We start from the raw sequence: 20,706 nt of genomic DNA, 5'->3' as shown, positions 1-20,706 counted from the left end.
AAGTTTGAAAATTAATTGAATTTCTAAAAAAATTAATATATTTTTTTTAGCACAATTAAGAATTTTGAGTAAAAGTGAAAATAATTGATCTAATATGGATACCCATATTTAACCATATTTTATAGTTTATCAAATTATAAATTAGAAAATAAAGAAATACTTTTTCAACTCTTTTGATTCTTGATTTATCAATAGTTATCACTTTTCACTTGTTGCTGGACCTAAGTTTTATCAAATGCAATTTGTTCTGCCCTTTTCTTGGTTCATGCCAAAAATAAGATGACAATTCTGCTGCATCAAGAGCCTAATCCAAGGTATTTGGCTTGGTTGGGTTGGATTAAGTAACACTAATTACTAGAAAACAAGCAAGTACAACAGAAAATTTCGTAGCTTAACAACAAAAATTTCATGATAGTTCCATTTAGTTACGGATAAGCCATGAATTATATAAAATTTCAAGCTAGAATTTTTTAGCGACAGATTAGCTAGAGGGATAATTAGATGTCTTTTTAATAGTGGAAGTAGGTCAATTCATGGAGTTATTTGCCTAGGTTAATTTGACTATTAACATGTTTGGATTGAGTTTTAAGCATTTCTGTAGTGTTTGGGTGAGATTAAAAAAAAAGTAATTTAAAATATGTCGAAAATCATATTGTTGAATGCCTTGAATCCCTTAATTTTCTGTTGATTCTGTATGTTGGGCCCAAGCCTTTTAGGGCGTAGCTTAGCACTATATATAGACGCTATGACAAACCCTATTCTGTAACTCTGTTTTTGCCTCTCCATAATAAAACTGCTCCCTCTCTTCCCGTGGACGTAGCCAATTTATTGGTGAACCACGTAAATCTGTTGTCTTGTTTTTCTCGTTTATATATTTTCTCGTATTATCTCAAATTTCGCACAACACATATGTTAGGAACTGTAGTATACATCAAAATAAGGTATTAGTATTATAGCATACTTACATAATTGATCAATATTCTGGGAATTTTCATCAAGTTTTAGAGTACATTTTGAAGCCCTTCAAATTTTGTATGGTAGACATTATCCTAGTTGTACTTTATTAAGTCTCAACAAGTAACAATTCCTAATTAAGTTTTCTTAAATATTCTTGGAAGATCGATCTTTATTTCTTTTCGATGACTTAACTATTGTGATGTAGCTGCAACGAAGCAAACTTCAAGCCTTTTGAAATACGTCAAAAACTTTTTTTATACTGAAATCAAATGTGCAGTGTTATGTACATACGACATGACTAGTCTTGACATTTAAGTAAAATTAATTATTTTTTTTTAGTAAAATACCCTACAATTTCAATGATTTTTCTTTTACATTCTTAATTACTATAACAATTCCAATTTGATGGTTTCAGCAAACTTTATAGTATGGAAATTTAAGATTGAAAAATTCAGGTCATAAAGAAAATAGTGGTGAGATAATAATAAATAATCCTTGTAAATAACAATGCAAAAGTCAGTAAATTTATATGATATTACTGGACTTAAAAAAATAAAATGGGACTATTATATTAGTTTAGAAATCGTTATCACGATAATGCCTGTCCTTATACTAAGTTTGGTTGTATTTTCAAAGATTAGAATGATTCTTTGTTATTACATTACTATATAGTACATATATTGCAACTACTTTTAATTTTCCTCAAAACAAGGAGTTGAATAGATGAGTGGACTCTAGCTCACTGATCATTTGATTGCACGATTGTCCCTTCAAGCTTTAAATAAGCCGATTTTTAATCACTGTCTTTAAAAATCAAACTCGAATGTAGATTTTTTTAAAACACTAAAAATAACTTGTAAAATTTCTAATGCGAAAATATAAACTTGTGTCCCCAAAAACGTTTATCTTGAGGGACAAAAGTTTGAAACCAACCTAAAATGGAGGCAAAAAGTAGAAAAGACCCACTCTAGCTAGTTATCAAAGCCGCAACTTCAGTGTGCTTTCTATCATGGTCCATTTGCTTATTATTTTCTTGAAACTTTTGTGGCCCTCATAGCACAAGGTTTGTCTACAAAAATTAATAACTACCTATATATAGTCAAATAAAAATGTGAAAAGAAAAGAAAATATGATTTATATTGTGAGTTGGAGTGGACCACATTTTTTTTAAAAAAATACTAATTTTAGCTATATTTTTCCTTATCTTTCTTATTGTATACGCTCCAATTAATAGATAATCATGCCTGTCCAGGTCAAGTTTTGTGTGTGTATATAAACTCACAATATTAGTATAGTCTATAGACACACAAAGGCACACGAATTAAAGTTAGACATTAATTATTTCATCTAAAGGAAGTTTACATTTGTGTTGCTAGTAATTCCTCCATCGTCTCAAAGTCACACAATATGACGGTCTGCTTCTTAACTCATGTCTATTTTTTTTTGTGTGTGTGTTCAAATGTTACTTAATTACCATTCACAACCTCATAACTAAAGGAGAAAATAAAGAATAATATATAACATGGTATAATAATCTTTTGCTATCGATCATAAGCGTGTGTGTTTATATGTTTCGAGACTCTATGTGCATAGATGGAATCAGGATTTGAATTTATGGGTTCTGAATACTACAATGACTTCAAATACTGATAACTGGATTCTAAATTTAATATGTATACATATTTACTAATTTCATACACAAATATAGAGTTCACGAAGAAGCCGTAAGTTCAGTTGCCTTCTTCTTTGTGTGTGCGTTTTCATTTTGGGTTTATCTCTCTTCTTATAAATAATATGTGTACGTTATCATTACATTCCTCTTCTTATTGTTTTCCTTTATAGTGATATGTCTTGTTCTTCTCCGGTACATATTTGAAAATATGAATGAGGTTGTAGACTAGATAGGAATGAGAAAGACCTAGGGATGGCAATGGAGCGTTGTGGGTTGAGCTTAATCCGCAAAATTTTTAATTCGCTCTGTCCCGCATAACAATTCTTTTTATTTTCAATCTGTTCCATCCCGCTCCGCATAGACCCGCCTCTCATGAACCGTCCTACATAACTTTTTTAATATTTTCTTTTTCTGGTTATGTTTGATACTAAAAATAAAACTCATGAAAATAAATTCATTTTTCATTAAGTTATATTAATTTAATAGGATAGTCACTTAAAATTTTATTTTTTTGAGGTCAATTGGGGAACTTGTATTATTTTTTATTGAATCATTTTCATTTATTATCTTGATTATTTTAGTAGTTGTATATCACTCTTATAATATGTAAAAAAGTTAAAATTAAGTCATATAAAATCTCATATACCCGCAACCCACCCCGCCTTACATTAATTTTTTAAAAATTCATTTCAAACCGCCCGCATTAGATCCACCCCACACAACCTTAAATCTGCTCCGTCCCACATAGTCTTAACCCGCCTCATTGCCATCCTAGAAATAGCTACCTATAGCTAATCTCTATTTTGAAATGCCAGTGCTAAAAAAAGTTTCTTGTGATCATACTTTTTTATATCTCAGTCTCAGATAGTACGTAATACTTTTCGAACTATTTAACTTTTTTCCAATATTTTTTAAATATTGAATTGATTTATAGTACAAAAATTAGTAAATTTAACTCTCTTCGAAAAGCTAAAAATATCACATACCTAGATAATACTAGCTAGTAGTCTCGTACATGAATATGATCTGTATATCTTTTTGACATCTTTTTATCTTCTAGTCTAATGAAGATAAATAATACTAGTAGTAACTAACACATTTTTAGTCACAGTGTGCTAAAGAAGAGAATTTAATACTATATATGTTCATGTAACTAGCTATTCTTTTTTGTTGAGTATATATATATAAAAAAGGATAATTGCATCAAGTAAAGGTTAGTGGCTCTTCCGCTCCAATATCTCTACTTTTTTTAATTAATAATGTTAAGCTAAAAAAAATTAAGCTTATAATTTTTTTTAAAAAATGGGGTAGATCTACTTTGTTTTTCATGATGACTTGCCATATTGCGCCGTAGCCGTTATAAGAGATATTATATTTTTTATAAACAAATAAATGCTTAAAATAGGGAAAGTGCTACGAATGATGATACAAATTAAACAATTTCAATAATAATACCCTACTGCAGTATTTTTATTATAAGATTAGTTATAATCAATTTTTATCATACAAATTTATTTATAATTTAATGATTTATAAATTTAATTGTGTTAATATTTTCTTTTATATAAAAAGACGATCGTGTAATATATACTGAATAAGTTATACATTATTCATTTTAGATTGTGGAATTGAGAGTGCACTTGGATTGTCAAGGATGCGAAAGCAAAATAAGGAAAGCTCTCAAGAAGCTTCGTGGTTGGTATTAACTTCTTTTTAGAAGCGTAGAATTAGCTAATGAATTTCATCGGTATTCTCTAGCTAAATTGATTTTAAGCTATATGAATTTTCTTATAATCTGTCCTAATTTGTAACTAAATGAAATTAGCATTAAATTTTTGTTGTTTAGCTAAAAAATTTGGCCCAAAGTCCATATTCTTTAATATTTTTTTTTTGATAAGACAACCCTACCCGGCTTTGTAATAGAATTATAATAAATATGAAAGCATATCTTATACAATGATCTTTTCCTATAAAATAATTTTCTTACAACTTTTAGTTGGAAATTTGAATTAATATATATCCACTATATAGACATGACCAAAATTTGTCATTCACACAGCTAGTGAGTTTTTTCCTGTCTCCAACTCTCTATGCTTATTGCTTGGATATGGAATGGATTTTTCTCATTATCCAATAATTCTTGGGGACCCTAACTCATTAAATATTAATATCATTTGAAGAATTAATCCTTTTTTTTTAACTTCCTTATTCTTTTAATTTGTTTTTTAAAGTCGTAAGAGTAGTGCGAAAATTCTAGGTGTTTTGACATACTTTTGAAGTTAATACTTTGTTTCATTTTTGGTATTCACAGGAGTGGACAACATTGACATAGACATGAACATGCAAAAGGTGACAGTAACAGGATGGGCAGATCAGAAAAAAATCCTCAAAACAGTGAGAAAAACTGGAAAGAGAGCTGAACTATGGCCATATCCATACAATCCTGAATACCATAACTATATGCACCATTATTATTATGATACATTCTACAACAGGCCGGGCACTTACTATGCCCCGCCTTCTTCCTACAACTACCGCGTGCATGGCTACAGTGGCCATGCTCACGGTTCCTATGCAGAGCTACCTTACAATACCATTTTCGATGAACGAACCAGGCACATGTTTAGTGATGACAATGCAACTGGTTGTTCTATAATGTGATTTAAGCTACAAGTAAATATGCTTATTAGGGGGGTTTGCAGTTCTCTTTTTCTCTCTACTTTTCCTTATATATTTATGTTTCATTTGCTACAAATGAAATCAAAATCAAGGTGTACTATAGTTGTACTTTTCTTTTGCTTGCATGTAACTTTTTTCTCCTTCATATCGTCATACTAGTGTTTTACTTTTCCTTTCAAACATGGAAAAGAGCAAATCACATAATATGTCATAGATAAAAACAAATACAGGGTACAAAGCTAACATCAACGGTCTTCCTATTGAAACTGGTGACGGAGCAAAGGGTGGTCAATTAAACACCCTCCACCAAAAATCATATAACTATACATATATCTTGAATATGCTTAACGAAAAAACTGGCTTATAATCAAGTAAACCACTAGTTTTCTGAGAAATATACATTTCCAATCAATGATAGTGTTTTGATTTCATTTAAATGTACGCTGGATTGCTTTCTACTATATGAGTTACAAGCTAGGAGTAATTAAGGAGGTCGATTCGGATTGCATCTCTTGTTGCTTTATGTGGTCTGCGACATGAGCAATTACTCCTACTCCAGCATTGTGAAAAAACTCATTCTTCACCTGTCACCAGAAAACAGAGATCGAATTAGAACCCAGACCGGGAGGAACACAAGGAAATGGAATATGGAAGGTACTTACATGGATATTGTTATGCGCAAAAAAGGGCCAGAATGCTGAGTGAAAGCTGACATCAATTTTTTTCCACCCCAACTGTTGCAAGCCACGTATCATTTCCTCTGTTCGAAAAGAGTAGTAAGATTCTAGTATGATATAGAGATAGTGGCATTGAGATTCATTGCAACAAACAGAAACAGATCTATTAGTACTATTACCTTCCATGCTTTCATGATATTCCAATGTCCTCTGTGTGTTTGGTGCATTTTGGGCTGCCTCCTTTGCTTTGGCTGCCTCTAAGGGATAATGAGGTCCTTCGCATGAAGCTGGAGGACAATACTCCACATCTACTACATGTTTGTAGCCATCCAAAGATCGCCAAGGAGGCTGCCATTTCAATAAAATTTTAGAATTGTACACAAACAAAATCGATGTGTAATGAACTCCTAAGAGAAAACTCTATTTCCAGAAGATCATTATTTTTCAGAGTTCTACAGCTAAAATCCTGCTCAAGAATAAGATTTCATGACACCATGCTTTTATGAGTATTATATTCATCCAACTATAAGAATCACAAGTACGCATGCATGACAAAGCAAATACTTAGAAATGAAGACTAATAAGACATATCCAGCCATAAATGAGCACAGTGTGAACTATTACTTTGCCATTTACTAGAGACATCAGTGTCAGTTGCATTAAGTATACACTTCATCATTTAGGGAATGAAGAAAAAAGACATATAAGTCAGTGACTAACTGCGCTGAGAATCATAATTTGCAGAGCCAGTTGAGGAGAAGTGAACAGCTCCCTCAACGTAAAGATCAATTGCATCTCATTTCTCGCCTGACAGTAGGCAACTACAACAGACTTTTTTCCAGGGCTAAAACAATAAATTAAATACTTCTTCTTTGCATTCAAAGTAAAGTCATTCTTTCCTCCGGGAATTACAGTAACTCACCATCATATAAGTTCATTTCATCTCTGGAAAACTACCAAGTTCTAACTTAAAATATTGTAACTACATACCCAATGTAATCTGGGGTCTGGGGAGGGTGGTGTTTGCGCAACCTTACCCCTACCTTATGAAGGCAGAGAGGTAATTTCAGATAGACCCCAGACTCAAGAAAAACATATCAAAATCAGTAAGAAAAGGAAATACAGTAGTGAAGAAGTAACAGTAAACTTGAAGAATAAGATAGTAGGAGAATATTAATAATAATACTGATACGGATAAGTAGACAACGCTCGACTTATGTCCTATCTAATCAGCTGCAGGTGTATCATGTCCAATCTAATCAACTGCAGGTGTATCATGTCCTATCAAATCAGATTGCAGGTGTATCATGTCCTATCTAATCAACTCTCCCCAATACTTGTTCGGCCTACCTTCTACCTCTCCTCATACCCTCCCCCCCCATAGCCAACCTCTCACACCTTCTCACAAGGGCATTTATGCTTCTCCTCTTTACGTGTCTGGACAATCTCAACTTCGCCTCGCTCATCTTGTCAACCACGAAGGTCACTCCCACTTTGTCTCAAATATCTTCGTTTCTAATCTTATCTCTCCTAGTATGTCCACAGATCCATATCAACATCCTCATTTCTGTTACTGTCATCTTTTGGAAGTGTGCTCTTTACTGGCCAACACTCCGCCCATACAACATAACTGATCTAACAACTTTATAAAACTTACCTTGGGTTTTGGTGGCACATTTTTTAATTTATTTTTTAAGAGTTAAAGCAAGGGAAACTTGCAGCCTCTACCCTTTGGGTGTGCACAGGATAAAACCCCCGCTCCTATGCAATAGCTCGCAAACCACACAGGAGAGGTAACACGCACTAGGCAAACCCGGTGCGACGAGCTCGATCCAAAAGGCAAACCCCTTGCTTTCGTTGGCAAAAGGCTTCGAACTTGAGATCTCCAACATGGAAGTCTCAAGCCCAAACCTCTGGGCCACCCCCAAGGGTAAGTATTGGTGGCACATTCTTAACATAGTGTAACTTTTGAGAAATCAAATTTACTAAAAAAGGAAGCTTGTATAAAGTAAAACTCTAAAACCTGTAACAGTTTCTCAATTCTAATTTAGTACATCAAACATAAAATCAAGGTGTTTTTTTTTTGTTTCATGAGAAGATGCAAATGAAGTGTCAAAGTAATTTCCCTTGTCTAATCCCCAACAAAGAAAACATATATAGGTAAGTTACATGCTATCATGGATGAAGAGATGATTACCTACCCATGGGCAGGTTATGTGCATATGCCTTTAAGTTTTTATTATTGTCTAAGCAACATTAAAACCAAAGGTTCCTGTAGAAAATAAGTTGATAGATAAATTTTCTGGTTTTGGTTCAACTACTGCAAGGCAGTTTATGGTACTCAAGCTATTTCATCTCATATCTGATATACCTTTATTGCGCTTTAAGTTTTAATTATCGTACCAACAAAATGAAACTAATTAGTAGTTCTGATAAAGGGCAATCTTGCAGTTCTCTTTATAAATTTTACTTTGCACTTCCTATTGTTCTGGGCTAACTAAAGGTCTCATATTGTCCGGATACCTCTTCCCAGGAATTTCAATTAGATCTGGACAAATAAACTTTAGATCGGGACCCTTGAGTAAATATTGCTTAGCCAATAAAATTATACTTGAATGTCCTTTTCTGTCTTTATCTTCGACTAATTGTCAACATTCACAGACCTACATTTATGGACAATAAAAGTAACAAATGAATAGTAAATCACAAATCACCTTGACAAGTTCTGTCACCCTTCTTATAGATGATGTACGCCAGCCGACCATATCTAGATAATGTCAAGAAACCACTGCAATCACTTCAAAATATTGAGAGAAGAAGCACTGGAATGAACTTTATCAATGAATTGATTTTGCTAATTAAATGAAGAAACAACAACTGAGATCCAACAGGATACGATCATAAGAGACATTAGCATAAAGAACACGCCATTTGAAAGAACCAAGCGCTGATCTGCAATAAGGAAACTCCAGGCATAAGGTAAAAACAAAGGCATGGAAAAACAGCTAATTCAAGGATTGGTGGAGATATTTCTACTCACATAAATTTTCCATCATCACAGTCTGATGCCATCCTTAGCAAAAGAGGTGGTTTCGTAGGTTTGCCATCTGTAAGGAAGAGCTGACTACCAGTTTGACCAACAAATATAGGAGCTATAGGTGCTGCAAGTTTCTCCAAGATAGGCAACCCAAAGAGAAAAGGTAGCTGAAAAGTAAAAGCTAATCAATTTTCCTGATGTCAGGGGCCATTACGAAGTGATCATAACACTTTTTTCTAGATAAGCTACTAATTATAACATACCATCCAAATTCTGAGAGTTTAAATTCAAGAAAATACTTAGAGACTCATTCAACCTAACATTAGCGTCACAAATTATGATATCCTTATACATAAGATAATATGAGCTCAGACAACAACAGGCTTCAGGTTTTTTGACACACAACTTATTGACAGCCTGGTAAGGCATTTGTTTTTTGCTATACCATGTGGCTTAATGTTTAATTATGGTTCTTTTCTTTCCTGATATTTGCTTTAGTAAAATAGAATCTGTTATGTTTCATTTTCTTTACTTGTGAATATTGATCAACACTTGTATAATTTATTTAAGTTAACAAGTACTGGCATAGTGTCTCTCATTCAATATTAAACAATATAAATTTCCAACTTTCACTTAAAATGGTGCTCTTATTTGAAACAACATTTGATATTGGAAGACGATATTAAAATATAGTAAATGAAAAGTTCTAGCCATTTCATTGATACCTGTTAAGATTTGTGCACCAATTAAAGGAAGGGTCCACACAGAAGTAAAATAGGAGTAACAAGTATCTTTTGGATATTCTGCAAAGATGATGAGGACTACAAAAATTTCCAGCAGTTGCATGCCATGCAAGAAGCTTTTTCACAGTCATGCATATCTACAGGCTTCTATCCTTTTATCCTCATAAAGCACACAATAAAAGCTGATGGAATCAACTTTTCTAGTATTTCACACTAAGCCTTAACTCTTATGAAGAATTCAAAAAAATTTACTTCTTTGCCTCTGTCCCATTTTATATAATGGTATCAAATATATTAAGACGTCTCAAATGAAAAGATGACTGTTACTAGACATTTGTTTAGAAACTACGTAAATGCCCCAAAAAAACAAATGACTGACAGCACTCTGTTATATATGCATGAGGTACCCAAGCACAACAATTTACAATTAAGATTTATTTTAACTTCTAAGTTAGAACTAATACAAGCGTTTTAAAGTTTTTACTCCACTGGCACCTAATATTCCACTCAAGTTTCAGAATTTTGAGGTAGAGACTCCAATACGAGATTTACACATTTAAAAGCAAGAAAATAGGATATATAGATAAATATTTAAAATACATAAAAACAACTGAAATCCCTAAACAAGGAACAGTAATGGACATAATCTAGTTACTTTTTAAGGACAAGTATAGTAGGTAAATTACTTTAATTAAAAAGGAGAATAACATCCCATTTAAGAAACACTGAGATAAGATTCTTTGATGCATAAGTGATAAGATTGTACCATGAGAACAGACCTGATTTTTCCCTCTCACACCAAGATGTGGTGTTGCCAACGTGATAAAATTGACTGGCTCCAGGCCAGCAATCAATCCTACATTTGAGGAGCATACTGGTTTGAGGTTTGCACTAGTTGAAGTGACTGCATCATTGTACTGCTCATTACAGTTGTCTGATGAATAAAGTACACCAAGTGCATATCTTGCAATCAATCCACCAAGAGAATGAGCTAAAAAGGATATCTTCTTCAGGCTTTCTTTCTTCTTTACAACCAGCCTGACCTGTTCATAATCAAAAGTTCCAATAAGGAGGATGAGTGTTCATAATTTCACTCCGTAAGCACAACCTATATATTGGAAACTTGAAAGTAGCCACCTAATAAGCACGGGTTCAAGAGGGTTACGTTTTCATCTCAGAAGTGTGTGGGTGGGAACTATTTGACCATTCATATACTTTTTCTTTTTTGGATTTGGTAAAAAAAAGGTGAAGTTTGACCATTCATATACTTCCTTGACATAACTCGAGTTTCTGAGATGAATACAGAATGCAGGCTGAAATAACTAGCTTTCGACAAAAAAAATTATTTAATTATGTTGGAAATATGCATATATAGTGGCCAACTTTAGAAAAATAGAGAAATCTGTGTGATGCACTGATGGAAAGCTGGACATCTTTCAGCAAATATTGTACTGAGCTGAATTATTATTCACTTGCTGCAAAACTGACTACATTGACCTACACTTCTTAAACAGCAACTACCACCGTAGGATATACCTACCTGTCAGGGTTTTATTGCTTTGAATAGAGTATTGCCATAACCAAAAACCAACACTAACCATACAAATTAAAAGAATAACCTAGTTAACCTAAAAGAGAACTAAACATAAAAAAGCTTAGTAGCATCATATTTCTGCCCCAACCAAACAAGAATAATATATCCACCTTTCCTACACCATGAGACCACACAGTAGCACCAAACTCGCAACTAAGCACAGTGACCCTTTTACATACTCACTTCATCTGCTAGTCGTTTTCCAGCTCCATCAATCCCAGTGAAGGTTTTAGTGAACGTATTACATGAACTTGCTGGACGCCACAAAAAGAAAGTCAGATAGCTTCTTGGAATTCGAATATCAGCATTTACTTTCTTGGTGTAGCATGCAAAATTGAAGAAAGAAAAACCTAGAAAATTAAAAAGTAAATACATGAGAATATAAGGACAGGTTGCACCAAAAAATTTACCATATATTAAAAAGTTTCTTCCCAACCGCCTTCTCAACTCTGCTTGTACATATGTCCAGTCACTTGGGCTGCATTCATTGGAAAGATCAGTGATGCAAACAGCAGCATGTTAATTTTCACGAAGAAATTTTCTACTATGGAAGCTATGAACATTTATTTGGGGTTGAGGCGTACTTAATTGACTGATATCGGTGATATATCAGCAATTAAGACGGTGGCCATACACAAACATCAGACACAACCCTTGACAACCAGATCATGGAATAGGAAGAAAATCAACCTCAAGAACATGGAAGAATGTTCAAGAGCGAAATATAAAAGTGATACACAAACTGATATAGACATGTATGTCACCTGGAGATTTGCTCAGGTCAAGTTTCATACTCTGGGAAAAAGAGATGTTCCAACCATGTGATGTGTGTTGAAAGTGAGAATGTAAGACCACTTAAACCTAATATCAAGGTAGCACTACTACTCGAACATAATATTTCCATACCAAAGGTCACTTAAAAAAAATAAAATGCTATTTGGTTCTGGTCGCAATGTTTTCTCAATGTTAAAGCTTTTCCTTGCTTGAGCACTTAGAAAGTCAAGGTTTGAGCATGGTTAACAGGCAAATTGACTACTCAAATTAACAGCCCTGCAAAATATAGAAAAGGAGAATAGCAGCTAATTACTAACTAGTATGCTCACATTCAAACCATATGACTTCATTCCTTTTTCTTCTTCTTATGCTTTCTACTGTCCTCTATGTCTTCTTTTATCTTTTTTGACCCCAACACCCAGACTCCTTACAGTTTTCTAAATCTCGCGAGATATCATGTTCACTTTCCATTACATTTTTTTTTCAATTGCATGTACATACATATATCTACACACATGTATATAAACTTTGTAGACACGTGAAAGCATCCTTCCAGGATGAGCAAACAAAACTCCCTACCTTGCTAAGATGCCATGAACAAGGACTAGAAGATGTTCAGGTTCATCCCCAGTATCCATCAAGACTTTCGGAGACATAACACCTCCTTCAGTTGTACTCATTGCATGGGCTCTAAAGCTTTGACTTCTACAGATGTTGTTTATCCCTGCAGACGGGCAGAAAAAATCCTCAAACAAACAATTTACAAAAAAAAAAATGGGTTCATACATGCCAACACATTTGAAGTGTAAGCAACAATAAGGATTTTGCAGAAGAACGCAAAAAACTATGTACTAACTCAGATATACTACATGGCTATTCAAAATTCAGAAAACAGTTGACTGCAATCAGAATCCAGAGAGGAGACTAAACATGTTCACCAAGGGCACTACAAGAGCATAAATGACATAACCTTTTATGAAATCATTTCCAATTGCACAATCCACCAGGAGAATGTAGAGCAGATTCTATGGCTCTAGTCTGGAATATAAGCACTGAACAAACAGTAATGATTTGTCTAAAAAGCAAACTTCAGTCTAAAAGTTGGTGAAATAGTGATAACTTCAAGTGGAAACAGGAAATTTAGAAAAAAATGGAGCAGTTTCAACCCTAATGACTAGTATATGTAAGATGGAGCTATTAAAATTGCAACCTCAGGTAAGGGATTGGATAGAAGCAAGTAACAGCTCCCACTATATAAGCACAAGCAATATGGCAATGACTAAAACATATCCTTCTCACCAGTTGATTAAACAATAGCATAATCACTTACGTGCTGACCAATGTCTCAAAGGTGAAGCTAATATTTGCACAAGACTAAGGGTGAGGCAGCCTCTTAACTTCTCAAGGCACTCATCCATTCCACTCTTTACACCTTAGTAGTTCACTCCCTTCACTCTTTACACCTTGAGTTGTTCGCCACCTTACACCTTGAATTGTCCATCCGATACGTCCTAAAATATTCCAACTTTGAAATTCTTTTAAATGTTGACTAAAATTTGTATAATATTTCAGTCTAAAATTAAGAATTTGGTGACTTAGAAAATTATCATGCAAGTATCTCTATATCTTGACCTTTTTTTCCCCAAAAATTGCATAAAAAATGCATCAAAACAGTGTTGTCTTTGCAAAAGTATAACAGCAAACCCAGTGTAATCACACAAGTGTGGTATGGGGATGGTAAGTGTCTTTGCAAAAGTACAAAATATATCTGTCATTCATGCTTATAATTATTAGTCTTGGACTAAACAAATAAATTCCCTCCAACCCAATCTATGTGATGTTCTTTGACTTGGCATGGAGTTAAAGAAAGAAAGACTTTTGAAATTTGTGATCTAAAACAAGTCATAGACATCTCATTAAGGGTAAAATGGATATTTTAAAGTTAAATTATTACTAAATATGAAAATATATCGTTCTTTTTGAGACTGACTAAAAACAAAAGTATGTCACATAAATTGGGACAGGTGGAGTATGTATTTGTCCTGTTTCTCCCCTTGCACTTTTTTCCATTTAAACCCATGTTTTATTTGCGCCTAAAGGCGCAATGTACCTTAGAGCTTTTTTGTTCTTTTTGCTATTGATAAAATTGTTATACAATCTCTCTTTTTATTGGCCACAACCAATATTGCTTCTTAAGTTGCGTAACTTGATGAAGAATGACATCTCCTTTGCTGCCTTGTCTTTCATAAACCTCTCCACAAAGGTCTGACTTCTGAGCTTGAACTCCCCTTCTCTGATTCAGTACCTATAATCTAAGTTGCTCCGACCACACCCGTGTCAAATCCTCCAAAATTGCACAACTTTTGAAGGATCCACCATGCACCAGATGAAACTTTTGAAGAGTCCGAGCAACATAGCCTATAATACGGTTTGACAATGCAGTGCTTCCAAGGCATCCCTCTCAAATCATACCACCTGTTTTCCTGTATTATGCGTGAATATACAACCTCAGTAGAAACAGCTCCACCTTGTCATATTCTCAATACTGTAGTGGTCCTTTAGAAGTTATATTCCAAAATAAATGTGTCCGTGAGTTCTAGGATCTCAGCTACTACAACCTCCTTGTTGCCAGCCAGGGCCCAGGTGTAGGAAGTCATCTTTCAAAGTGTTATCCCACATCAGCAGTTTAGCCAGAACTGAACTGGATTCATATTTCAGATTTTGATATTCCATGAACTTTGCAAAAGTCCATCTTGTGCTTCATTCCTTCCATCGATTTTTCCTATAAGATGGCGTTACTTCCTTCACGAACTACCAATATTGGTCACCACCTTATTTATACTTCCACATACCTCCCCCTTTGTTGGCAAATCTCCATAACAATTTTCCTGACAATGATCTTTTTAAGATATCTAGCATCCAATTTTCCCAACCCCTACTACTTCCAATGGTGGGTCATACCCTTTCCCAATTCACAAGATGGTACTACCCTTTCGGGGTGGCCCAGTGGTTTGGGCTTGGGACTTCCATGTTGGAGGTCTCAAGTTCGAAACTCCTTGCCAGCGAAAGCAAGGGTTTGTCTTCTAGATCGAGCTCGTCGCACGGGGCTTGCCTAGTGCGGTTACCACTCCTATGTAGTTTGCGAGCTATTGCATAGGAGCAGGGGTTTTACCTTGTGCACACCCAAAGGACAGCGGCTGCGGGTTTCCCTTGTCATTAAAAAAATCACAAGATGATACTTTCTTTTCCCTTTTGTACCATCCCAGAGAAAAGTTACCATTAATTTCTCCAATCTCATACTAACTGAAACAAAGATAAGAAATGAGGATATCACGTGGGTTGGTATTTGATAATGTTGCCTTTATTAAAATGATCTTATCCAACTTTTTGTAAGTAGATTTTCTTCTACCCAAAAATTTTGAACCACCGGTGACCACATTTCCCCAATTTGAACCTTTCCACTAGCAGGAGCCCCAAATATTTGATTGGAAAGTTAATTACATTGCACTCTCCAATAGTTGCAAGCTCATGGTCAGTTCAATCCAATTCAAAAGCCATTGCACTCTCCAACAGTTGCAAGCTCATGGTCAGTTCAATCCAATTCAAAAGCCATCTCTAAAGTGATTTCTACCGCAAGAAATCAACTAAATGTCCAGTGCAAGGTCCTCTCACCTTAGAATCAAGAAGTTAATATAAAATACGACTTCCCTTTCATTTCCTTCGCAATATAAGTGTCCAAAAAAGAAACCTTAAGAGATGGCAAATCCAAATGGTAGTCCCTCTTTCACATTAGACAACTCCAAAAATCCGTAAGAACAGGAAAAATCAATCTAGAACTATTGATTCAGTGATAATTTTTCCATATCTGACCTGCAAATATCTACGAGCTACTCCCTTTTTTTATTCAACACTCTACTTTGAGATAAAATCAAATTGCTCAATAAGAAAGGGTTTGATTGTGTATTTTAGCATTTCTATCCATCTTCATTACAATTAACTTCAGTACTCAACCACCAAACCAATCAATATGCACTGAAAACACCCGTAACTTCTTTTTCAAGATAAATCAGACAAATCATAAACAGGAATCAATTAATCTACTAATTAAAATAGAAACGATCCAAAATAGGCACAAATTTCAATTCAATAGACAAAGGGGTTCACTCAATTTCAATTCAATAGACAAAAAAATCGAAGTTGGATCAATTTGCAAAGTCAAAAAGAAAGAGATAGAGAAATGAAAAGATTTACCAGAAAAACAGAGAAATTTCCAATTAAAGCATCGCCGTTGATCAAAAGAGGAAGAAGATGAGGAGGAGGAAGGTGAAGATGACGAAGAAGAAGAAGAATTGGTAGAGAAAGAAGGGCGAGGAGAATAATGATGAAGTACTGTCGCTGATGACGCCATATATATATATGGCTATGGGATAACCCAACAAGTGTAGAAAGAGAAGAGGACCTTTTGGGGATTCTGTTTGTTGTTTTCCTTTTTCCTCCGCGCAAATCACTCTAAGCAAAGTCAGTATGTTATGTCAACATCCAGCAACACCCAACCACCATTTCAATATCCTCCTCTGCTTTTTATTAGACATTGATGTTGAAGTTGAACTTCTTCTACTCAGAAACAGCTAAAAAGGGTAGTAATTCCATTTTTCGTTGTCTTCTTTTCTTACGACTCTCCTCTCCACAAGCACCTTGGGCAATGTTAGGAATAATCTTTACATTTTACTAGTAACTATTTGAATTTTATTTTATTTTTTTAAGACTTCTTATATACTTGTTTTGACCTATATTCTATTTTAACATAAATAAAAATATTTACTGCCGTGACTAAAAGACATGCGTTGAAATTGATACTATGCTTACTACGCAATTTAATTATGGATAATTTAGTAAATATTTTGGTGAAATTACTCTTTTAAGTTAATTATTATTTTTTACAATATTTTAATTTTCCTAAATTTTCTGTTGGTCTTTTAGCATATGACCAGACTAACATAAAACATTGATTTGATTATTTTTTTTATTTATTTTTTTTTATGTGTGTATAAGGGAGATATATTGGGAAACAAAAATTAAAGAACAAGAGTTAAAATAGGAGGAATGCCTTTTTATCTTCCAGTGGAAACAAACTCCTCACCACAAAACGACTACAATTAAATAACAACCTAATAAAAATAACTGCCAAAATAATAAAAATATATATAAAGCGTTCCTTCAAGATTGTAGGTTGCTTACTTTGACAAACAAAGAAAGGTGCTTTCTAACTTCGATTTTGCAACCTGCAGAAAGAAACAAGGAAAGGCCAAAAATATATATATTTTGAGAGAAAAAAGGAGGAAGAGAAATGGGAAAATCAACCATAATCTTTATTGCTAGTGCTATTTGCTTGTTCTCCCTATTAGGGATTACTCAAGCCAATGAAGAATCTGATAAGTATCAATTTATTCTCGAAGGAATGGTGTATTGTGATCCTTGTCGCTCCATATTCAAAACCAATCTTAGTGAGCCAGTTGTAGGTATGTTTTTTTAAGAAATACTTTTTCAAATAATATTGTTATTATTGGATCAATTTTTAGAGTATATTTAATACAAAATTATCATTTTAAGAGCATTTATAGGTAAGTTAGCAAATTATTATGATGGTGGGATAGAATGCGATTGTGGGTTTCAAGAAGAGTAGAGAAGAGATAATGAGCTTATTTTTTTTAATTTTATCTTTATTAGAAAAGTTGTTTTCCTCGTTAAGAAATTTGTTTTTTTCTAGAGATAATTGGACAAATTTAAAAAAATTTCCTTCCTACATGACACATGTCTTCTCTGGAGAGATAAAACATTGATAAAAGGTAATTAAGACAACTAGTTTTAAAGGTTGTTGCTTTTGATGGATTAATTGACTTGTCCAATATAATTTATTTCGTGTTTGATTGAGATTATAATCTAAAATTAGGAAAAAGTTATACCACGATTTAAGATTATCTATCATATATATAATAAATTAGTAGGTAGAAAATTCTAGTTCATTCTAATTATCATCTCAAGATATATATTCCGTTTAAAATTATTAAAGCTATTAAGGCCTTATTTAGATGGACATACAGATTGTTGCCTTATCTTTTTTGTCTTTTATGAAAAAATTAATAACAAAAGTTTAAATTTTTACGTTAAAAAAAAAACTCTTTTTAAAAGCCAATTTAAACAAACTATATATGTCTTTCAAAAGAAGTGCACAAAAATGATAAAAGTTGCATATAAATTCATAGTTGGAGTTGAAAATAATAATTTATGTTGGTGAATAAATGAGTTCATTTGTAAATTGTAATGTTTAGATTTGCACTAAACAATTTAATTTGTATGTACACATGCAGATGCGAGGGTGGGGATGCAATGCCGACACCCCGAAACTGAACGAGTCACAATAACTGTGACAGCCTCGACTAACTCCACTGGATATTACCACATGTTGATTGAAGGTGATCATGAGAACGAAATCTGCGAGACATATTTGATAAAAAGTCCAAAAGAAGATTGCAGTGAGATCCCAACTGAAGGACATACCAGGGAATTATCAAGAGTTACACTGACTAGCAAAAATGGCATTGCTGGAAAGAATCGTGAATCCAATCCACTCTTTTTCTTGACCAAAAAAGTAGCACCAGAATGTCAACAGGAATTCAAGGAAATGGAATATCTCCCTGAACTTAAAGATATTAACCAGGCCTAAACGATTTTAAATTAAATTACAATAACACTGAGAGTCTATTTGGATCGACTTTTGACTTCATCGCTAAAATCTCTAACTTATGATTTTTAGTTTATTTTTATCATATAGTTTTAAAGTCAAATTTTAATAAGCTCTAAAAAAGTAATTAAAATAAGTCAATTCAAACAGATTCTAAATATTATCTTACATTTATTTTATTTGTTCTGTCATTAATTTTGCATCTATATATATACAAACTTTAATCAAGGACGATATGGTCATTTAATCATTTTTATGTAATTTTGTGTTAGTTTGTATTTTGATTTTGAGGCTTGAGAGGTTCCTAAACTTTATTCCTTGGAGCTTCGGACTTGGAAATTTTCATTCAAGGCTCAAATATTTTAATGTATTTTACCAATAAGAAAATAAAACAATAAGTACGTAGTATATAAAATACCCATCATCATTCGTGAACCAAAAATACCACGATTATTAGCAGCAACAGCATCAGGTATTTTCGTTATAATTTATTTATCTAATTTTAATTTGATATGAAATTTAACAAAACCAAAAAAAAATCTTTAAATTTTATAATCTTAAACTAAAAAATCATATATAGAATGTATCAGAATGTTCTTTTAATTTTGTGATCTTAAACATGTTATTTTGAAAAGTTAACTAAAGATTTTATTTTTTATTTTTTTTAAAAAAAAGAAATTCTTTTTCAAAATAGATTGAGAACATTTCCGCAAAAAGAAAGGAGACATTTTTCATAAAACAAATCAAAAAAATTACTAATTAATTGAAACAAGGAGATTACCTCTTTTTGGTACCTTATTAATGTTTCATTGATTTTTTTGTAATTTTCTAGTGGTCATTCATGACATATGAGAATAATGAAGTTGTTAGTTAATGTCATTAAGATGATCAAGGGTAGATCAGTCCTTTTGTATTGATTAGTTGTTAACAAACTATCTTCTATACGTTAGAAGGAGTTTAGTTACAAATTAGAGTATAAATATCATTTCCTACACTTGTAATAATCAGCCATTTGAGTTCAATCAATGAGAGTTTCTCCAAAAGAGTAGTTACTGCAAAGTTCTCTTAAGTCAAAATTTCAAACTCCAGCCTATATGCTGGAGTTTCAGCTAGAAATATGTTGTATTTTGATTAAATAGCCACTCTTTTTCGAACTTTCAGCAGGACCTAATTCCTCACCACAAAAACACAACAATAACCAAATAAAGTAACTATCAAAATACATATATAGACTTCAAAAATACTAAGTTCCATATATTCAATACTTCCTATCATAGCTTTCTATCTCGCAAAATCAAAAAATATATAGAGAATACATTTTTTTTTATATAAAAAAAAAGGGACATAAAATGGGAAAATCAGCTCATGTAATCTTGATTGCTAGTGTTATTTATTTATTGTCCTTTTTGAGGATTATTGAGGGGTCCAAACTCATTATAGAAGGAACTGTCTATTGTGATCCTTGTCGTTCCGCATTTCAATCCAATTTTAGTGAGCTTTTACCAGGTATTATTAGATATTTGTAGAAGTTTATTAATTGTTAAAAGACGAATTCAAGATATGACATTAATCAAATGTAGGTGCACGCGTACAATTGCAGTGCCATCGCCTCAAAACTAAAAAAGAGACGTTAATTTCATCAGCCATGACCAATTCCATGGGAAAATACCGTATAATTATACAAGGACGACACAAAAATGAGAGTTGCGGGGTAAAATTGGTAAGTAGCTCAAAAGAAGATTGTAATTTATATCCTGATTATCCCAGAATAGCAATTATTACTCTAAACGGCAGAAAAATTAGTGATGTACAAGTATATACAGCAGCTCCT

General features: G+C 33.2%; 3 protein-coding genes across 5 annotated transcripts; 2 read left to right on the top strand and 1 right to left on the bottom strand.

The window, feature by feature from the left end:
* The first annotated feature begins 2,255 nt into the window (after positions 1–2,255).
* On the top strand, positions 2,256–5,453 carry LOC104645844 (heavy metal-associated isoprenylated plant protein 28-like). Its single transcript, XM_010318505.4, has 3 exons — positions 2,256–2,370; positions 4,249–4,324; positions 4,941–5,453. Exons 1-3 carry the CDS (start codon positions 2,365–2,367, stop codon positions 5,288–5,290), a joined length of 432 nt encoding a protein of 143 aa, XP_010316807.1. The 5' UTR covers positions 2,256–2,364; the 3' UTR covers positions 5,291–5,453.
* A 95-nt stretch (positions 5,454–5,548) lies between these two features.
* Positions 5,549–17,510, bottom strand: LOC101247092 (lipid droplet phospholipase 1). 3 transcript variants are annotated; one of them, XM_019212293.3, is made up of 12 exons: positions 16,385–16,853; positions 13,464–13,644; positions 12,713–12,857; positions 11,770–11,837; positions 11,543–11,613; positions 10,545–10,808; positions 9,026–9,189; positions 8,882–8,937; positions 8,700–8,752; positions 6,165–6,333; positions 5,971–6,068; positions 5,549–5,892 (listed from the first exon to the last, which is right to left on the bottom strand). In XM_019212293.3, exons 2-12 carry the CDS (start codon positions 13,549–13,551, stop codon positions 5,776–5,778), a joined length of 1,293 nt encoding a protein of 430 aa, XP_019067838.1. In that variant the 5' UTR covers positions 13,552–13,644; positions 16,385–16,853; the 3' UTR covers positions 5,549–5,775. The 3 variants fall into 3 exon arrangements, with proteins under 3 accessions (XP_019067838.1, XP_025885159.1, XP_004233040.1); XM_026029374.2 differs by lacking the exons at positions 13,464–13,644; positions 16,385–16,853 and adding an exon at positions 17,372–17,510; XM_004232992.5 differs by lacking the exon at positions 13,464–13,644 and having other exon boundaries at positions 16,385–16,881.
* LOC101257429 (major pollen allergen Lig v 1-like) lies at positions 17,481–18,905 on the top strand. Its single transcript, XM_004233029.5, has 2 exons — positions 17,481–17,652; positions 18,502–18,905. The coding sequence occupies exons 1-2, from the start codon at positions 17,481–17,483 to the stop codon at positions 18,855–18,857; spliced, it is 528 nt and encodes a 175-aa protein (XP_004233077.1). The 3' UTR covers positions 18,858–18,905.
* The last annotated feature ends 1,801 nt before the right edge of the window (positions 18,906–20,706 follow it).

This window comes from Solanum lycopersicum, chromosome 2, assembly GCF_036512215.1.
Source record: "Solanum lycopersicum chromosome 2, SLM_r2.1".
Lineage (NCBI taxonomy): Eukaryota > Viridiplantae > Streptophyta > Magnoliopsida > Solanales > Solanaceae > Solanum > Solanum lycopersicum.
The sequence above is the reverse complement of the archived record's forward strand: the minus strand, read 5'-3'. Positions and strand labels throughout refer to the sequence as shown.

Bases quoted from the DNA above. Each gene is read 5' to 3' on its own strand.
- LOC104645844 (XM_010318505.4), top strand. The intron at 4,325-4,940 runs GTTGGTATTAAC...TGGTATTCACAG, and splicing joins AGCTCTCAAGAAGCTTCGTG to GAGTGGACAACATTGACATA.
- LOC101247092 (XM_004232992.5), bottom strand. From the start codon at position 16,541: ATGGCGTCATCAGCGACAGTACTTCATCATTATTCTCCTCGCCCTTCT. The intron at 10,809-11,542 runs GTGAGTATGTAA...GATTATGAACAG, and splicing joins GAAAACGACTAGCAGATGAA to GTCAGGCTGGTTGTAAAGAA. The intron at 6,334-8,699 runs GTGATTTGTGAT...TTGAAATGGCAG, and splicing joins GGGTGACAGAACTTGTCAAG to CCTCCTTGGCGATCTTTGGA.
- LOC101257429 (XM_004233029.5), top strand. From the start codon at position 17,481: ATGGGAAAATCAACCATAATCTTTATTGCTAGTGCTATTTGCTTGTTC. The intron at 17,653-18,501 runs GTATGTTTTTTT...GTACACATGCAG, and splicing joins TCTTAGTGAGCCAGTTGTAG to ATGCGAGGGTGGGGATGCAA.